At 46.9% G+C, this 16,011-nt stretch overlaps 1 protein-coding gene across 1 annotated transcript in view; it reads right to left on the minus strand.

Moving 5' to 3' along the window:
• The window catches only part of irag2 (inositol 1,4,5-triphosphate receptor associated 2), a 115,530-nt gene that overhangs the window by 35,890 nt on the left and 63,629 nt on the right, over positions 1 to 16,011 (minus strand). The window contains exon 7 of the mRNA XM_033039443.1: positions 10,315 to 10,393. Within this exon, the coding sequence (XP_032895334.1) occupies positions 10,315 to 10,393 (79 nt within the window). The remainder of the gene's footprint in view (positions 1 to 10,314; positions 10,394 to 16,011) is intronic.

Consider the following 16,011-nt stretch of genomic DNA (forward strand, 5'->3'; position numbering starts at 1 on the left):
AGCAGAAAATGCTGGAAATACTCAGCAGGTCAGGTCAGTTGGCGTGTTTAGAATATTGGCAAGCATGTTTAGAATAACTGAATGCCAAAATTATTAGTCCTGCTTCGTAGAACTGATAGTGCAAACGGATGCAAAACACAACATGTTAACTCAGCAAGACAGGCAGCATCTCTGGAGAACATGTTTAAGATGGCATTTCAGCTCGGGACCTTTCTCCAGACTGATTGTAATAGGTGGGAGAAAGCTGGTAAAGAGAGGTGGGGGTTAGCTGGACAAAGCCAGGCAAGTGATGGGTGGATAAACGTGAGGTGGGTTGATTGGAAGATAGGTGGACAAAGGCTACAGATGAAAAGCAGACAAAAGGTTGTGAGATTAAAAGAGAAGAGGTGTGAATTATGAAGCCAGATGAAGAGAGAGTGGAAGAGGAAAGGACGGCAGGATAGTGGGAGAAATAGGTAAATAAGTGCACACCCAGGTGGGGCATCTGGTAGAGAGGGCAGAGAGAAAAAACGAGGGGGTGGAAGGAATTTGTTAGTTAGTTACCTAAATTTGAAGAAGTCAATGCTCATACCACAAGGTTGTAACAAAACGTAGATCACAAAACATGTCAAGATGATGTTCAAAAGAGCTTAGTTTAGTTTTATCACTGACATCTCTAAAACTAAACTAAGCTCTTTTGAACATCATCTTGACATGTTTTGTGATCTAAGTTTTGTTTCGCTGAGAGGGAACAGACAACACAACTGTATCTCATGAAATCGGCACAAAGTGCTGGTGGAACTCAGGCGGCATCTCTGGGAAAGGGAAACAGGCCCTTTGGCCCACCCAACCCATATACTAGCCCTATCCTACACGCTATGGACAATTTACAATCTTTACCAAAAGCCAATTAATTAATCTATAAACCTGTACGTCTTTGGAGTGTGGGAAGAAACCGGAGCACCTGGAGAAAACCCACGTGGTCACGGGGAGAACGTACAAACTCTGCACAGACAGCACCCGTGGTCAGGATCAAACCCGTGTCTCTGGCGCTGTAAGGCAGCAACTCTACCGCTGCACCACACCTAATGGCTGTGGATTTCATTACACCCGAAGGCTTACGCTGTAATGTGACTCATTTCTAATGGGACAAGTTGAGTGGGATGCAACATCTGATATCTGGCAACAGAGGGCGATGTTGTGGCCATAAACACTCCCACCCACTGCAGACAGCAGCAACACACACTGTGGCCACAGAGGTGGCAAGGGGTTTGTTTAAAAATAGATGTAATTGAGTTTATTTTTGTCACGAGTACAAAGGTACAGTGAAAAGCTTTTGTTTGTGTCCGATCAGGTCAGAGAAAAGACTATCATGGAGTGATACAGCGTGGAAACAGGTCCTTCAGCTCAACTTGCCCACACCGGCCAACATGTCCCAACTACACTAGTCCCACCTGCCAGCATTTGGTCCATATCCCTCGAAATCTGTCCTATCCATGTACCTGTCTAACTGCCTCTTAAACATTGGGATAGTCCCAGCCTCAACTACCTCCTTTGGCAGCTTGTTCCATACCTTTGTGTGAAAAAATTACCCCCCAGATTACTATTAAATCTTTTCCCCTTCACCTTGAACCTATGTCCTCGATTCACCTACTGTGGGTAAGAAGCTCTGTGTATCTACCCAATCTATTCCTCTCATGATTTTATACACCTCTAAAAGATCACCCCTAAACCTCCTGCACTCCAAGGAATAGAGTCCCAGCCTGCTCAACCTCTCCCTATAGCTCAGACCCTCGAGTCCTGGCAACATCCTCGTAAATCTTCTTTGAAGGGTCTCGACCGGAAATGTCACCCATTCCTTCTCTCTGGAGATGCTGCCTGTCCACTGAGTTACTCCAGACATTTGTGACTATCTTCTCTGCACCCTTTCCAGCTTGACAACACCTTTCCTATAACATGGCGCCCAGAACTGAGCACAATACTCTAAATGCGGCTTCACCAACGTCTTATACAACTGCAACATGACCTCCCAACTTCTATCCTCAACAACTATACATGAACTTCCACCTGCCACCACCCCTACCATCTACCTCATTGGAGGCCCTCGGACTATCTTTATTTGGACTTTACCTGGATACATTTACAGATGTGTTATAATCTGTACAGGTGACTTAACAAGTTTCTTCCCTAGCTGTTATCAGGCAACTGAACCATTATACCAACAACTAGAGAGCGGTCCTGACATAGAAACATAGAAGATAGGTGCAGGAGTAGGCCATTCGACCTCTCGAACCAGCACCACCATTCAATATGATGTTGCTGATAATCCAAAATCAGTACCCCGTTCTGGCTTTTTCCCCCATATCCATTTATTCTCTTAGCCCTCAGAGCTAAATCTAACTCTCTTCAAAACATCCAGTGAATTGGCCTCCACTGCCTTCTGTGACAGAGAATCCACAGATTCACAACTCTCTGGGTGAAAAGTTTGTCCTCATCTCAGTCCTCAATGGCCTACCCCTTATTCTTAAACCGTGACCCCTGGTTCTGGACTCCCCCAACATCAGGAACATTTTTCCTGCATCTACCTTGTTCAATCCTCTAAGAATTTTACATGTTTCTATAAGATATCCTCTCATCCTTCTAAATTCTAGCGAATACAAGCTCAGTCGACCCATTCTTTCATCATATGTCAGTCCCACTATCCTGGGAATTAACCTGTTGAACCTATGCTGCACTCCCTCAACAGCAATAATGTCCTTCCTCAAATTAGGAGACCAAAATTGCACACAATACTCCAGGTGCGGTCTCACCAGGGCCCTGTACAACTGCAGTAGGACCTCCTTGCTCCTAAACTCAAATCCTCTCGCAATGAAGGTCAGCATGCCAATAGCTTTCTTCACTGTCTGCTGTACCTGCATGCTTACTTTCAGTGACTGATGTACAAGCACACGCAGGTCTCGTTGCACTTCCCCTTCTCCTAATCCGACACCATTCAGATAAATATCTGCCTTCCTGTTCTTGCCACCAAAGTGAATAACCTCACATTTATCCACATTATACTGCATCTGCCATGCTTCTGCCCACTCATCCAACCTATCCAAGTCACCCTCATAGCATCCCCCACGCAGCTCACACTACCACTCAGCTTTGTCACCCGCAAACTTAGAGATGTTACATTTAATTCCCTCGTCTAAATCATTAATATTTATTGTAAACAACTGGGGTCACAGCACCGAGTCTTGCGGCACCCCACTAATCACTGCCTGACATTCTGGAAAGGAGCCACCAATTCCTACTCTTTGCTTCCTGTCTGCCAACCAGTTCTCTCTCCATGTCAATACCCTACCCCCAATACCATGTGCTCTAATTTTGCACACTAATCTCTTGTGTGGGACCTTGTCAAAGGCTTTTTGAAAGTCCAGATACACCACATCCACTGGTTCTCCCTTATCCATTCTACTTGTTACATCCTCAAAAAATTCCAGACTAGTCAAGCATGATTTCCCCTTCATAAATCCATGCTGACTTTGACCGATCCTGTCACTGCTTTCCAAATGCGCTGCTATAACATCTTTAATAATGGACTTCAGCGTCTTCCCCACTACCGATGTAAGGATAACTGGTCTATAATTCCCCATTTTCTCTCTCCCTCCTTTCTTAAAAGTGGAGTGCCCTCCAGTCCACAGGAACTGATCCAGAGTTAAGAGAACATTGGAAAATGATCACCAATGCATCCATGATTTCTCGGGCCACCTCGAGAACTCTGAGATGCAGACAATCAGGCCCTGGGTATTTATCTGCCTTCAGTCCCAACAGTTTACTCATCACCATTTCCAGATTAATGTGGATTTCCTTCAGTTCCTCCATCCCACTAGATCCTCGGTCCCCTAGTATTTCTGGGAGATTGTTTGTGTCTTCCTTTGTGAAGACAGAACCAAAGTACTCCTTTAACTGTTCTGCCATTTCCTTGTTTCCCATTATAAATTCACCTGTCTCTGACTGTAAGGGACCTACATTTGTCTTCATTAATCTTTTCCTTTTTACATATCTAAAGAAGCTTTTAGAGTCCGTTTTTATATTCCCCGCAAGCTTTCTTTCATGGTCTTTTTTCTCCCTCTTAATTAACCCCTTTGTCCTCCTCTTGAGTTCTAAATTTCTCCCAGTCCTCCGGTTTGCTGCTTCTTCTGGCCAATTTATATGCCTCTTTCTTGGATTTAACACTATTTATGATTTCTCTCGTTAGCCACGGTTGAGCCGCCTTCCCCGTTTTATTTTTTCGCCAGACAGGGATGAACAATTTCTGGAGTTCATCCATGCAGTCTTTTAATCTTTGCCATTGCATCTCCACTGTCAACCCTTTAAGTATAATTTGCCAGTCTATCCTAGCCAATTCCCGTCTCATACCTTCAAAGTCTCTTTTGTTCAAGTTCAGTTTCCTAGTCTCTGAATTAACAGTGTCACTCTCCATCCTAATGCAGAATTCCACCATATTATGGTCACTGTTGCCCAAGGGGCTTTGCACAACAAGATCGCTAACTAATCCTTCCTCATTACACAATACCCAGTCTAGGATGGCCTATCCTCAAGTCGGATTCTCTACATGTTGGTTTAAAACCCCATCCCACATACATTCCAGGAAATCCTCCTCCTCAGCGTTGTTACCAATTTAGTTGGCCAATCTACATGCAGATTAAAGTCACCTATGATAACTGCTGTACCTTTGCCACACGCTTCCCTAATTTCCTGCTTGATGCTATCCCCAACCTCCCTACTGCTGTTTGGTGGTCTGTATACAACTCCAACAAGTGTTTTCTGTCCTTGACTGTTTCGCAGTTCTACCGATTCTACAGCATCCAAGCTAATGTCTCTCCTTGCTATTGCATTAATCTCCTCTTTAACCAGCAATGCCATCCCACCTCCACTTCCTTCCTGAATATTGAATACCCCTGCATGTTTAGCTCCCAGCCTTGGTCACCCTGGAACCATGTCTCCTTGATTCCAACTATATCATATTCCTTAAATACTAACTGCGCATTCAATTCATCCACCTTATTACGAACGCTCCTCGCATTAAGGCACAAAGCTTTCAGGTTTGTTTTTCTCATCTCCCTTTTGCTTCAGTGCTCGTTTTTTGTCCCTCTGTCTCCTTGCATTGGGTTCCATCCCCCTGCTATTAGTTTGAACGTGACCTTCCCTACACTCTCTTTCCCGATAATTGCACGCATACGCTTCCACGTTGTTGACTCCACCCCCCCACTGTTTAGTTTAAACCCACCCGTGTTGCACTAGCAAACCTGCCTGCCAGAATGTCGGTCCCACTCCAATTAAGGTGCAACCCGGCCCTTTTGTACAGGTCACCCCTGCCCCAGAAGAGATCCCAGAGATCTAGAATTCTAAATCCCTGCCCCCTGCACCAACTCCTCAGCCACACATTCAGATCCCCTATCTCCCTGTTCCTACCCTCAATAGCACGAGGTACTGGAAGTAACCCAGAGATAACCACCCTAGAAGTCCAGCTTTTCAGCCTCTACCCTCACGTTGCAGAACCTCCTTCCTCTTACCCACGTCATTTGTGCCTACATGCACAACTACTTCCGGCTGCTCCCCTTCCCTCTCGAGGATGTTCTGAAGTCGGTCTGCGACGTCTTGGACCCTGATACCAGGGAGGTGACAGACACACCATCCTCGAGTCTCGCCTGTCGCCACAGAATCTCCTGCCCGCACCTCAGACAATGGAGTCACCCACCACTACGGCTCTGCCCGACGTCGGTCTCGCCGGTTGAGTCTCAGTGCTACGATTCGGATCACAGACCTGTCTGCTGCTCAGACTGGAAGCGTCGTCTGCCCTGACAGCTCCCAAGAGGGTGTGTGTACCTGTTCGGAAGAGGTACATCCACCGAGGTCTCCTGCACTCGTTTCATCCCCCTCCTTTCCGTCTCTGCCCGTCGCATCTCCTGCGCTCTTGGAGTGACGACCTGACTGCAGGTCCTGCCCAGGAAGCTTTTGTCTTCCCGGATAGACCTCAGTCATCCAGCTACTGCTCCAGTTCCCTAACCTGGTCCTTGAAGAGCTGCATCTGGGCACAGTTGCCACAGGTGTAGTGGTCAGTGACACATCAGCAGTGCCCCTGACGTCCCACATCATGACCTTCCATCTACCTGGTTGGAGGCAATCGGACTAGCTTTAATCGGACTTTACCTTGTATTAAACGTTATTCCCTTTAACTTGTATCTGTACACTGTGGACGGCTGAATTATAACCAGGTTTAGTCTTTCTGCTGTGCACAGTACGCAACTGAAATGCTTCTCACTGTACCTCGATACACATGGCAATAAACTCAACTGAAAGCCCAGTTGTGATGGGGGAGTTTGCACGTCACCTGGGCTTGCTTGTTGCGAGTAATGGTTGGTGTGTGAAGAGGGACAGATACACCTCTGCATCTCCTGCACGATGGGACAATAGACAATAGGTGTAGGAGTAGGCCATTCAGACCTCCAAGCCAGCGCCGCCATTCAATGTGATCATGGATGATCATCCCCAATCAGTACCCCGTTCCTGCCTTCTCCCCATATCCCCTGACTCCGCTATTTTTTAAAAGCCCTTTCTAGCTCTCTCTTGAAAATATCCAGAGAAGCTGCCTCCACTGCCCTCCGAGACAGAGAATTCCACAATCTCACCACCCACTATGAGAAAAAGTGTTTCCTCGTCTCCGTTCTAAATGGTTTATTCTTTATTCTTAAACTGTGGCCCCTGGTTCTGGACGCCCCCAACATCGGGAACAAGTTTCCTGCCTCTAGCGTGTCCAAACCCTTAACAATCTTATATGTTTCAATGAGATACCCTCTCATCCTTCTAAGCTCCAGAGTGTACAAGCCCAGCTGCTCCATTCTCTCAGCATATGACAGGCCCGCCATCCCAGGAATTAACCTTGTAAACCTACGCTGCACTCCCTCAATAGCAAGAATGTCCTTCCTCAAATTAGGGGACCAAAACTGCACACAATACTGCAGGTGTGGTCTCACTAGGGCCTTGTACAACTGCAGAAGGACCTCTTTGCTCCTATATTTGATTCCTCTTGTTATAAAGGCCAACATGCCATTCGCTTTCTTCACTGCCTGCTGTACCTGCATGCTTACTTTCATAGACTGAGGGAAGAAGTTTTAAAACGCACACCTCCAGATTCATGAACATCTTATTCCCAGCAGTTATCAGGCAACTGCTAGATCACATCAGCTAGAGTGTGGTCCTGACCTCCCATCTCCCTCATTGGAGACATTTGACCTCACGGGCCTGTCCCACTTCGGGAATTTTTCAGCGGACTGTCGGCGACTGTCAAGTTGCCGGCACTCGCCTGAAAAACCGGCAACGGCGACTGTCAGAGTGGATCACACACACACATCGCTTCCTTCACCAGCCCGTTATGCAGGCGGGGGACAGGGCAAGCAGGGGGAGCGCTGTCTGAGTGAAATTCACACAGTGCAAAGCCAATGTGATACAGACACACACCGCGATGAACAGGAAGGTTGGCGCTGTAATTAAGACGGCTAACCACAGTGTACAGTAAGTCCTTTAAAAGGGGGGGAGGGGAAGAAGGAGGGAGAAGGAGTGGAGACAACTTTTAAGAAGCCAGAGAGACACAGCTGTGAAGTTCGGCGGACATTTAACGTTACCGGTCGGTTATCCTTGGTTCTGAAAACTACTGCTTACGTTTTTTCCCCCCAATGAAATTCACCGGTCAGCACCAGCTACAACCTACGAGAACCTTCGACCTCCTGGCGACCCAGCACCACTGCAACTACAGCACGAGAATTCCACGCTACTCTCCATGCCGGTTTCATTCTGATCGCCGCTAATTTTTCTACATGTTGAAAATTTTACAGCGACCATAATGAGGCGGCGACTAGTTCCCAGAATGCGGAAACTCCTCACGACCATGAAGGCGACTCCCCGGCAACCACCCGCGAACATGTGGCGACCGCATAGTCTCCTGCAGTCGCCTAAAAAGTTGCCCAAGTGGGACAGGCCCATAACATTAATCGGACTCTATCTGACTTCAATACCATATCTTTGCACTAAATGTTGTCCTCTCTATCATTTTTATGTACACTGTGGAAGGCTTGATTGTATCCATACATAGCCTTCCTTTAGACTTGAGGTACAGCGCGGATCAGCCTGCCAAGTCCGTGCCAACCTGAGATCCCCGAACACTATCCTACACGCTGGGGACATTCTACAATCTTACTAAAGACAATTAACCGACAAACCTGTACGTCCTTGGAGTGTGGGAGGAAACCGGAGCACCTGGAGAAAACCCACGCAGGTCACGGGGAGAACGTACAAACTCCGTACAGACAGCACCCGTAGTCGGGATCGAACTTAGGTCTCGGGTGCTGTAAGGCAACAACTCTACCGCTGCGCCACCAGACCATGCTTTGTGTCAGGAGTGGACGGGTAAGTGGGATAACAGTAATAGTGTGAACGGGTGATCGATGGTCAGCGTGGACTCGGAGGGCCGAAGGGCCTGTTCCCATGCTGTATCTTTGAGCTCTTATACCACAGTGGACCTTCTATAGGTGGAACTGGGAACTGGAGACCACAAAGTTCCTTCAGACCTTCCAGGGCTCAGCTTATCACGAAAGCTTTTCACTGTACCTCGTTTATTGTACACGTGACAATAAACTAAACTCAAAGTGACCTCCATAGAGTGACAGCCAAGTGTGTGGAACAAGGATCTGGTCTGTGGCTGATACACATTCCAGACATGAGCACAGCTTGACCAGAGCTTCACACTGGGCTCGAGAGACCCGAGACCCACAACCTGACAGGCTGATCACATCAACACTCTCTGGCAACTCACACTGGGGAACAGCTCCTGCACCAGAGACATTCACTGTTTCCGTCTCAACTTTCTTACAGCGCCAGGGACCCCGGTTCGATCCTGACTACGGGTGCCGTCTTTGTACGTTCTCCCTGTGACCGCGTGGGTTTTCTCCGGGCGCTCCGGTTTCCTATCACACTCCAAAGACGTACAGGTTTGTCGTTTAATTGGCTTCGGTAAAAATCGTAAATTGTCCCTGGTGTGTGTAGGATAGTGCTAGCATGCGGAGATCACTGATCGGTGGGCCGAAGGGCCTATTTCCGCGCTGTTTCTATAAACTAAACTAAACTCACATTCTCCCTCCTCCTAATCACAATTATAGGAGGATAAATGCAAGCATATTTCAAACTCCCTATGCTGGTCAAAAACTAAACACAATAGCTTGCGAAAGGAACTTTTGATTCAGTGTATTTAAATTTTAAAATACCATAAGTTCGCCTCGAAGCAGATAAACATGTCTTGAGGCAGATATAAAAATTCTGACCTTTCAGAAGATATTTCCAAATGCATTACTTCTGCTTTTGTGGAACGCACGCAAAGATTTCTATCTCCACCGTCATGTCTGTCCATTTCTCTCTCCGGCTCTTGCTTCTATAGTTTTGCCCACATACTTCGCTAAGAGGTTACCGGACACGCGGGGTCAAGGAAAGAGCGTTCAGGTCGCGGCCCTGTTTCCACCAATCTTTCCACCGCCACGCTCAAGAAACGACGAGACAGACACCACTGTGTGCAGATGCCGAGAAGCGTGTTCAGCTCTGGCTGAGCCAACTCGACAAGAAGAAGAAGCTGACACATATAAAGTTATGCTGACACAGGCAAAAGCAGCAGTCATTATTGGTGGGCAGGTCACTGCAGCTTTCCTCCATTATGCAACATCTTATCAGTCGGTCAGCAGTAGAGATTACCAAGACTTCTAACGGGACAACAATATTGCTTTGCAAAAAAGGGGTCTTGACCTGAAACGCCACCTATTCCTGCTGCCTGACCCGCTGAGTTACTCCATCTTTCTGTGCCTATCGTCAGTGTAAACCAGCAACTGCAGTTTCATCCGACACAATATTGTTTCGCCTTTGACTCTGCGGAAAGGGTGCTTAGTTTAGTTTTAATTTAGTTTCGAGAGACGGCGCGGAAACTGGCCATTCGGCCCACCGAGTCTGTGCCGACCAGCGAACCCCGTACACTAACACTATCCTGCACACACTAGGGACAATATACAATTTTACCAAGCCACTTAGCCGACACACCCTGTACATGTTTCGAGTGTGGGAGGAAACCGGAGCACCCGGAGAAAATCCACGCGGGTCACGGGGAGAACGTACAAACTCCGTACAGGCAGCACCCGTAGTCAGGATCAAACCCGGGTCCCTGGCGCTGTGAGGCTGCAACTCTACCGCTGCACCATCATGCCATGCCATGAAAAACAACCAACACCACATCGCAAAGGAAGCGACACTAACCTCCGTCACGAGCTCTCCGCTCAGTCCCGATGCTGCAAACTCCGCATCGATCTGGATGCCATCTGAGTTTAACCTGCACCTGTTGGGAGATTATGAAGTTGAATATTTGCATTTCACAGTTCAGAAACAGGATGCCTGATTTTAGGGCACTGGACGAGCAGTGGCAACTCTTTGCATTTCCACAGGCTTCATTGTTGAGCACGAGCCAATAAATAAACTAACATGGAAATTCAAACCACGGCAGAAGCAAAACAAAACAAGTCAACATTCATACCTTCTGCACAGTTTGCATTGCAAATTTTCTACCTGATTAAATTATACCAACTTTAAAAGTAGGTTTTGAATGCGCTCTCTCTCTCTCTCTCTGCAGACTGATGCACTATTCATGCAGAAGGGTATGGCTGCATATGATGAAGGTGACTGATGCGGGCAGGGCAGTGACCTTAGACTACAAAGATACAGCGCGGAAACAGGCCCTTCGGCCCACCGGGTCTGTGCCGACCAGCGATCACCCCGCACACTATCCTACACACTAGGGACAATTTATACTCTCTTTTACCAGAAATCTGCACGTCTGTACGTCTTTGGAGTGCGGGAGGAAACCGGCTCACCCGGAATAAAACCCACGTGGTCAAAGAACGTGCAAACTCCATACAGACAGCACCCGTCGAGCCCGGGTCTCTGGCGCTGTAAGGCAGCAACTCTACCGCTGCACCACCGTGCCACCCACAATGGATGTTGTCTCTATGGACTTTTAGGCATTTGCCAAAGTCCCTCATTAGGCTAGTGTCGAAGTTTAAGATGCATGGGATCAGTGGCGATAGTAAAATGGATTCAGGATTGGCTTATCCATTGAGGTGGATTATCCATTGGCTTATCCATCGAGGTGGGAGCGTGTTATTCTGGCTGGAGGTCCGTGTACATGATGTTACACAGGGATGCATGCCGTGGTCTCTAGTTTGTGCTATTTTCACCCTGAATTATCACAAGCGAGGAATCCCTTGACAGATCCCTGTCCCGTGATCTCGGTGTTTGCGGAGACATGGCTCCATGATGACATCCCGGAGTCCAGTGCGAGTGTGGACGACTTTCTGACTGTTCGGGCGGACAGGGACTGCAGAGAGAGTGATAGCGGTCGGTACAACTCTGGTCAAATCACGGTGAAGGAGCGTGTGTGTGTGGCCCGGACATTGAACTGATGGCTGTGGTTCTCCGCATATGCTGTGTTCCCTGGGGATTCTCACACATGTAGTTTTGTATCTTGTTGCTTTTTTGGTATGACTGCATGGTAAATCAAATTGCACTGTACCTCGGTACACGTGACAATAAAGGTCCATTGAACCATCCAACCATTGACATAGACCTCCAGCCTGAATAATACCTTTCCACTGTGTATGTACCTTCTGTAAAGTTACCATCCAACCTCTGTCTTGTTGCCGGGACTGGAGGACCTGAGCTACAGGGAGAGGTTGAGCAGGCTGGGATTCATTGTAGCGCAGGAGGATGAGGGGTGATAGCAACATAGAAAATAGGTGCAGGAGTAGGCCATTCAGCCCTTCGAGCCTGCACCGCCATTCAATATGATCATGGCTGATCATCCACAATTAGTACCCCGTTCCTGCCTTCTCCCCATATCCCTTGATTCTGCCAGCCCCAAGAGCTCTATCTAACTCTCTCTTGAAAGCATCCAGTGAATCGGCCTCCACTGCCTTCTGAGGCAGAGAATTCCACAAATTGAAACTCTCTGGGTATAAAAGTTTTTTCTCATCTCAGTCCTAAATGGTCTACCCCTTATTCTTAAACTGTGGCCCCTGGTTCTGGACTCCCCCTACATCGGGAACATGTTTCCTGCATCTGGCTTGTCCAATCCCTTAATAATATTATATGTTTCTATAAGATCCTCTCTCATCCTTCTAAATTCCAGTGAATACATGCCCAGTCGTTCCGTTAGTTCAGCATATGACAGTCCCGCCATCCCGGGAATTAACCTCGTGAATCTACGTTGCATTCTCAATAGCAAGAATGTCTTCCCTCAAATTAGGAGACCCAAACTGCATGCAATACTCCAGGTGTGGTCTCACTAGGGGCCTGTACAACTGCAAAAGGACCTCTTTGCTCCTATACTCAAATCCTCTTGTTATGACGGTCAACATGCCATTAGCTTTCTTCACTGCATGCTTACTTTCAGTGACTGGTGTACAAGGACACCCAGGTCTCGTTAAACTTCCCATTTTTTTCTACCATTCGGATAATTTTTCCTACCATTCAGGCAATAATCCGTCTTCTTGTTCTTGCCATCAAAGTGGATAACCTCACATTTATCCACATTATACTGCATCTGCCATGCATCTGCCCACTCACCCAACCTGTCCAAGTCACCCTGCATCCTCATAGCATCCTCTTCACAGTTCACACTGCCACCCAGCTTTGTGTCATCTGCAAATTTGCTAATGTTACTTTTCATTCCTTCATCTAAATCATTTATATTTTAAATAGCTGCGGTCCCAGCAACGAGCCTTGCGGTGCCCCACTAGTCACTGCCTGTCATTCTGAGTTGGACCCGTTAATTCCTACTCTTTGTTTCCTGTCTGCCAACCAATTTTCTATCCATGTCAATACCCTACCCCAAATACCATGTGCCCTAATTTTGCCCACTAATCTCCTGTGTGAGACCTTATCAAAGGCTTTCTGAAAATCCAGGTACACTACATCCACTGGCTCTCCTTCATCCATTTTATTTGTCACATCCTCACAAAATTCCAGAAGATCAGTCAAGCATGATTTCCACTTCGTAAATCCATGCTGATTCGGACTGATCCTGTTACTGCTATCCAAATGTGCCGCTAATACATCTTTAATTATGACTCCAGCATTTTCCCCACCATCGATGTCAGGCTAACTGGTTTATAATTCTGTTTTCTCTCTCCCTCCTTTCTTAAAAAGTGGGATAACATTAGCTACCTTTCAATCCACAGGAACGGATCCAGAATCTATAGAACATTGGAAAATGATCACCAATGCGTCCACGATTTCTAGAGCCACCTTCTTGAGTACCCTGGGATGCAGACCATCAGGCCCTGGGGATTTATCAGCCTTCAGTCCCATCAGTCTACCCAACACCTTTTCCTGACTAATGTGAATTTCCTTCAGTTCCTCCGTCACCCCAGATCCTCTGTCTCCTAGTACTTCGGGGAGATTGGTTCCATCTTCACTAAGGAAGACACAAACAAAGTACCTGTTCAACTTGTCTGCCATTTCCTTGTTCCCATAATGAATTCACCTGTTTCTGTCTTCAAGGGACCCAAATTTGCCTTAACTAATCTTTTCCGCTTCACATACCTAAAGAAACTTTTACTATCCTCCTTTATATTCTTGGCTAGCTTACCTTCGTACCTCATCTTTTCTCCCCGTATTGCCTTTTTAGTTATCTTCTGTGTTCTTTAATCGACCCAATCCTCTTGCTTCCCGCTCATCTTTGCTATGTTATACATCTTCTCTTGTAGTTTTATACTGTCCTTGACTTCCCTTGTCAGCAACAGTTGCCTTTTGCTCCCCTTAGAATCTTTCTTCCTTTTTGGAATGAAATGATCCTGCATCATCTGGATTATTCCCAGAAATTCCTGCCATTGCTGTTGCACTGTCATCCCTGCTAGGGCCCCTTTCCAGTCAAATTTGGCCAGCTCCTACCTCATGCCTCCATAGTCCCCTTTGTTCACCTGCAATACTAACACTTCCGATTTTACCTTCTCCCTCTCAAATTGCAGATTAAAACTTATCATATTATGGTCACTACTTCCTAATGGTTCCTTAACTTAAATTCCCTTTTCAAATCCGGTGCATTAGACAACACTAAATCCAGAATTGCCTTCTCCCCGGTAGGTTCCAGTACAAGCTACTCTAAGAATCCATCTCTGAGACACTCGACAAACTCCCTTTCTTGGGGTCCATTACCAACCTGATTTTCCCAGTCTACCTGCATATTGAAATCTCCCATAACCACCATAGCATTACCTTTGTTACGTGCTAATTTTAACTCCTGATGCAACTTGCACCCTATATCCAGGTTACTGTTCGGGGGCCTGTAGATAAGTCCCATAGGTATACAAAATCATGAGAGGAATAGATTGGGTAGACCCACAGTTTCTTGCCAAGATCAAAGGAATCAAGAACTGGAGAACATAGGTTTAAGGAGAAGGGGGGAAAGATTTAATAGGATCCTGAGAGGTACCATTTCTTCCCCACACAAAGAGTGGTGGTTGTATGGAACGAGCTGCCAGAGGAGGCAAGTGCTATCGCAATGTTTAAGAAACATTTAGACGGTTGCATGGATAGAACAGGTTTGGAGGGATATGGGGCAAACACAGGCAGGTGTGACTAGTGTAGATGGGACATGTTAGTCAGTATGAGCTAGTTGGGCCGAAGGGCCAGTTTCCACACTTCATCACTCTATATCTTTCCCTTCTCACCTTAAACCCATCAGGGTACATTTTACATCTGTGACCTCTGTTTCTCTGGGCAAGAGACTCGGCATTTATCTGATCTATTCCTCTCATGATTTTGTATGCAGGGAGGTGGGACGAGTGTAGATGGGACATGTTGGTCGGTGTGGGCAAGTTGGGCCGATGGGCCTATGTTCATGCTGTATCACTCTAGGCCTAAAATGGGTGTACAAGTCCATATACAGATGAAGCATAGATAGGTTGAATAGTAAGTTTACAGAAGACACACATGTCCGTGGATTTGGGAACAGGAAAGAGGCGGTCAAAGAATACCGTAGGATATAGGTCAGCGACAGACAATGGTGGAGAAGTGGCAGATGGAGTTTTATCCGAGAAGTGTAATGCATTGCACTTTGGGAGGTCAAATGTAAGAGGAAAGAATACAGTTAATGGCAGGCACCTTAACATCAGTCTGAAGAAGGGTCTCAACCCGAAACGTCACCCAATCCTTCCCTCCAACATTTTGGGTCGACCTTCAATTTAAACCAGCACCTGCACTTCTTTCCGACACACCTTAACATCATTGATGTACAGGGGGATCTTTACGTCTAATTCCTAGAAAGCAGCAAGGCAGTCAGAGTGGTAAAGGCAGCACGACAAAAAACATCCGAGTGTTTCTTAACCAGAAGCCTTGGATGAACCAGGAGATCCGCATTCTTCTGAAGACCAGATCCCGGGTATTTAGGTCTGGTGACGCAGAGGTCTACAGGAAGTCCAGATACGACCTTGACAAGGCCATTAAAAAGGCCAAAAGGGACTTCAGCTCCAAGCTGGAGGATGGGGCAGATGTTCGGCAACTGTGGCAGGGCTTGAATGCCATCACCTCCTACAAGGCGAAATCAGGAGGCAGCTCAAGCAACAGTGAAGCGTCACTCCCTGACGAGCTCAATGCGTTCTACACATGCCTTGATAGGGAGAACACTGATGTGCCTTCCCGAGCCCCCATTCACCCTGATGGTATTACAGTCACAGTCACAGAGGCCGACGTCAGAAGATCTTTCAGGGGGTTGAACCCTTGGAAAGCGCCTGGACCTGATGGTATATCCGGTCGTGTTCTCAAAACCTGTGCAGACCAACTGGCTGGAGTTTTAACGGATATTTTCAACATCTCATTAATGAGGTCTGAGGTTCCCACCTGCTTTAAGAGGGCATCAATAATACCAGTGCCCAAGAAGAGTAAGGTGATGTGCCTCAACGA

Source organism: Amblyraja radiata, chromosome 21 (assembly GCF_010909765.2).
Source record: "Amblyraja radiata isolate CabotCenter1 chromosome 21, sAmbRad1.1.pri, whole genome shotgun sequence".
NCBI classification, from domain to species: Eukaryota; Metazoa; Chordata; class Chondrichthyes; order Rajiformes; family Rajidae; genus Amblyraja; species Amblyraja radiata.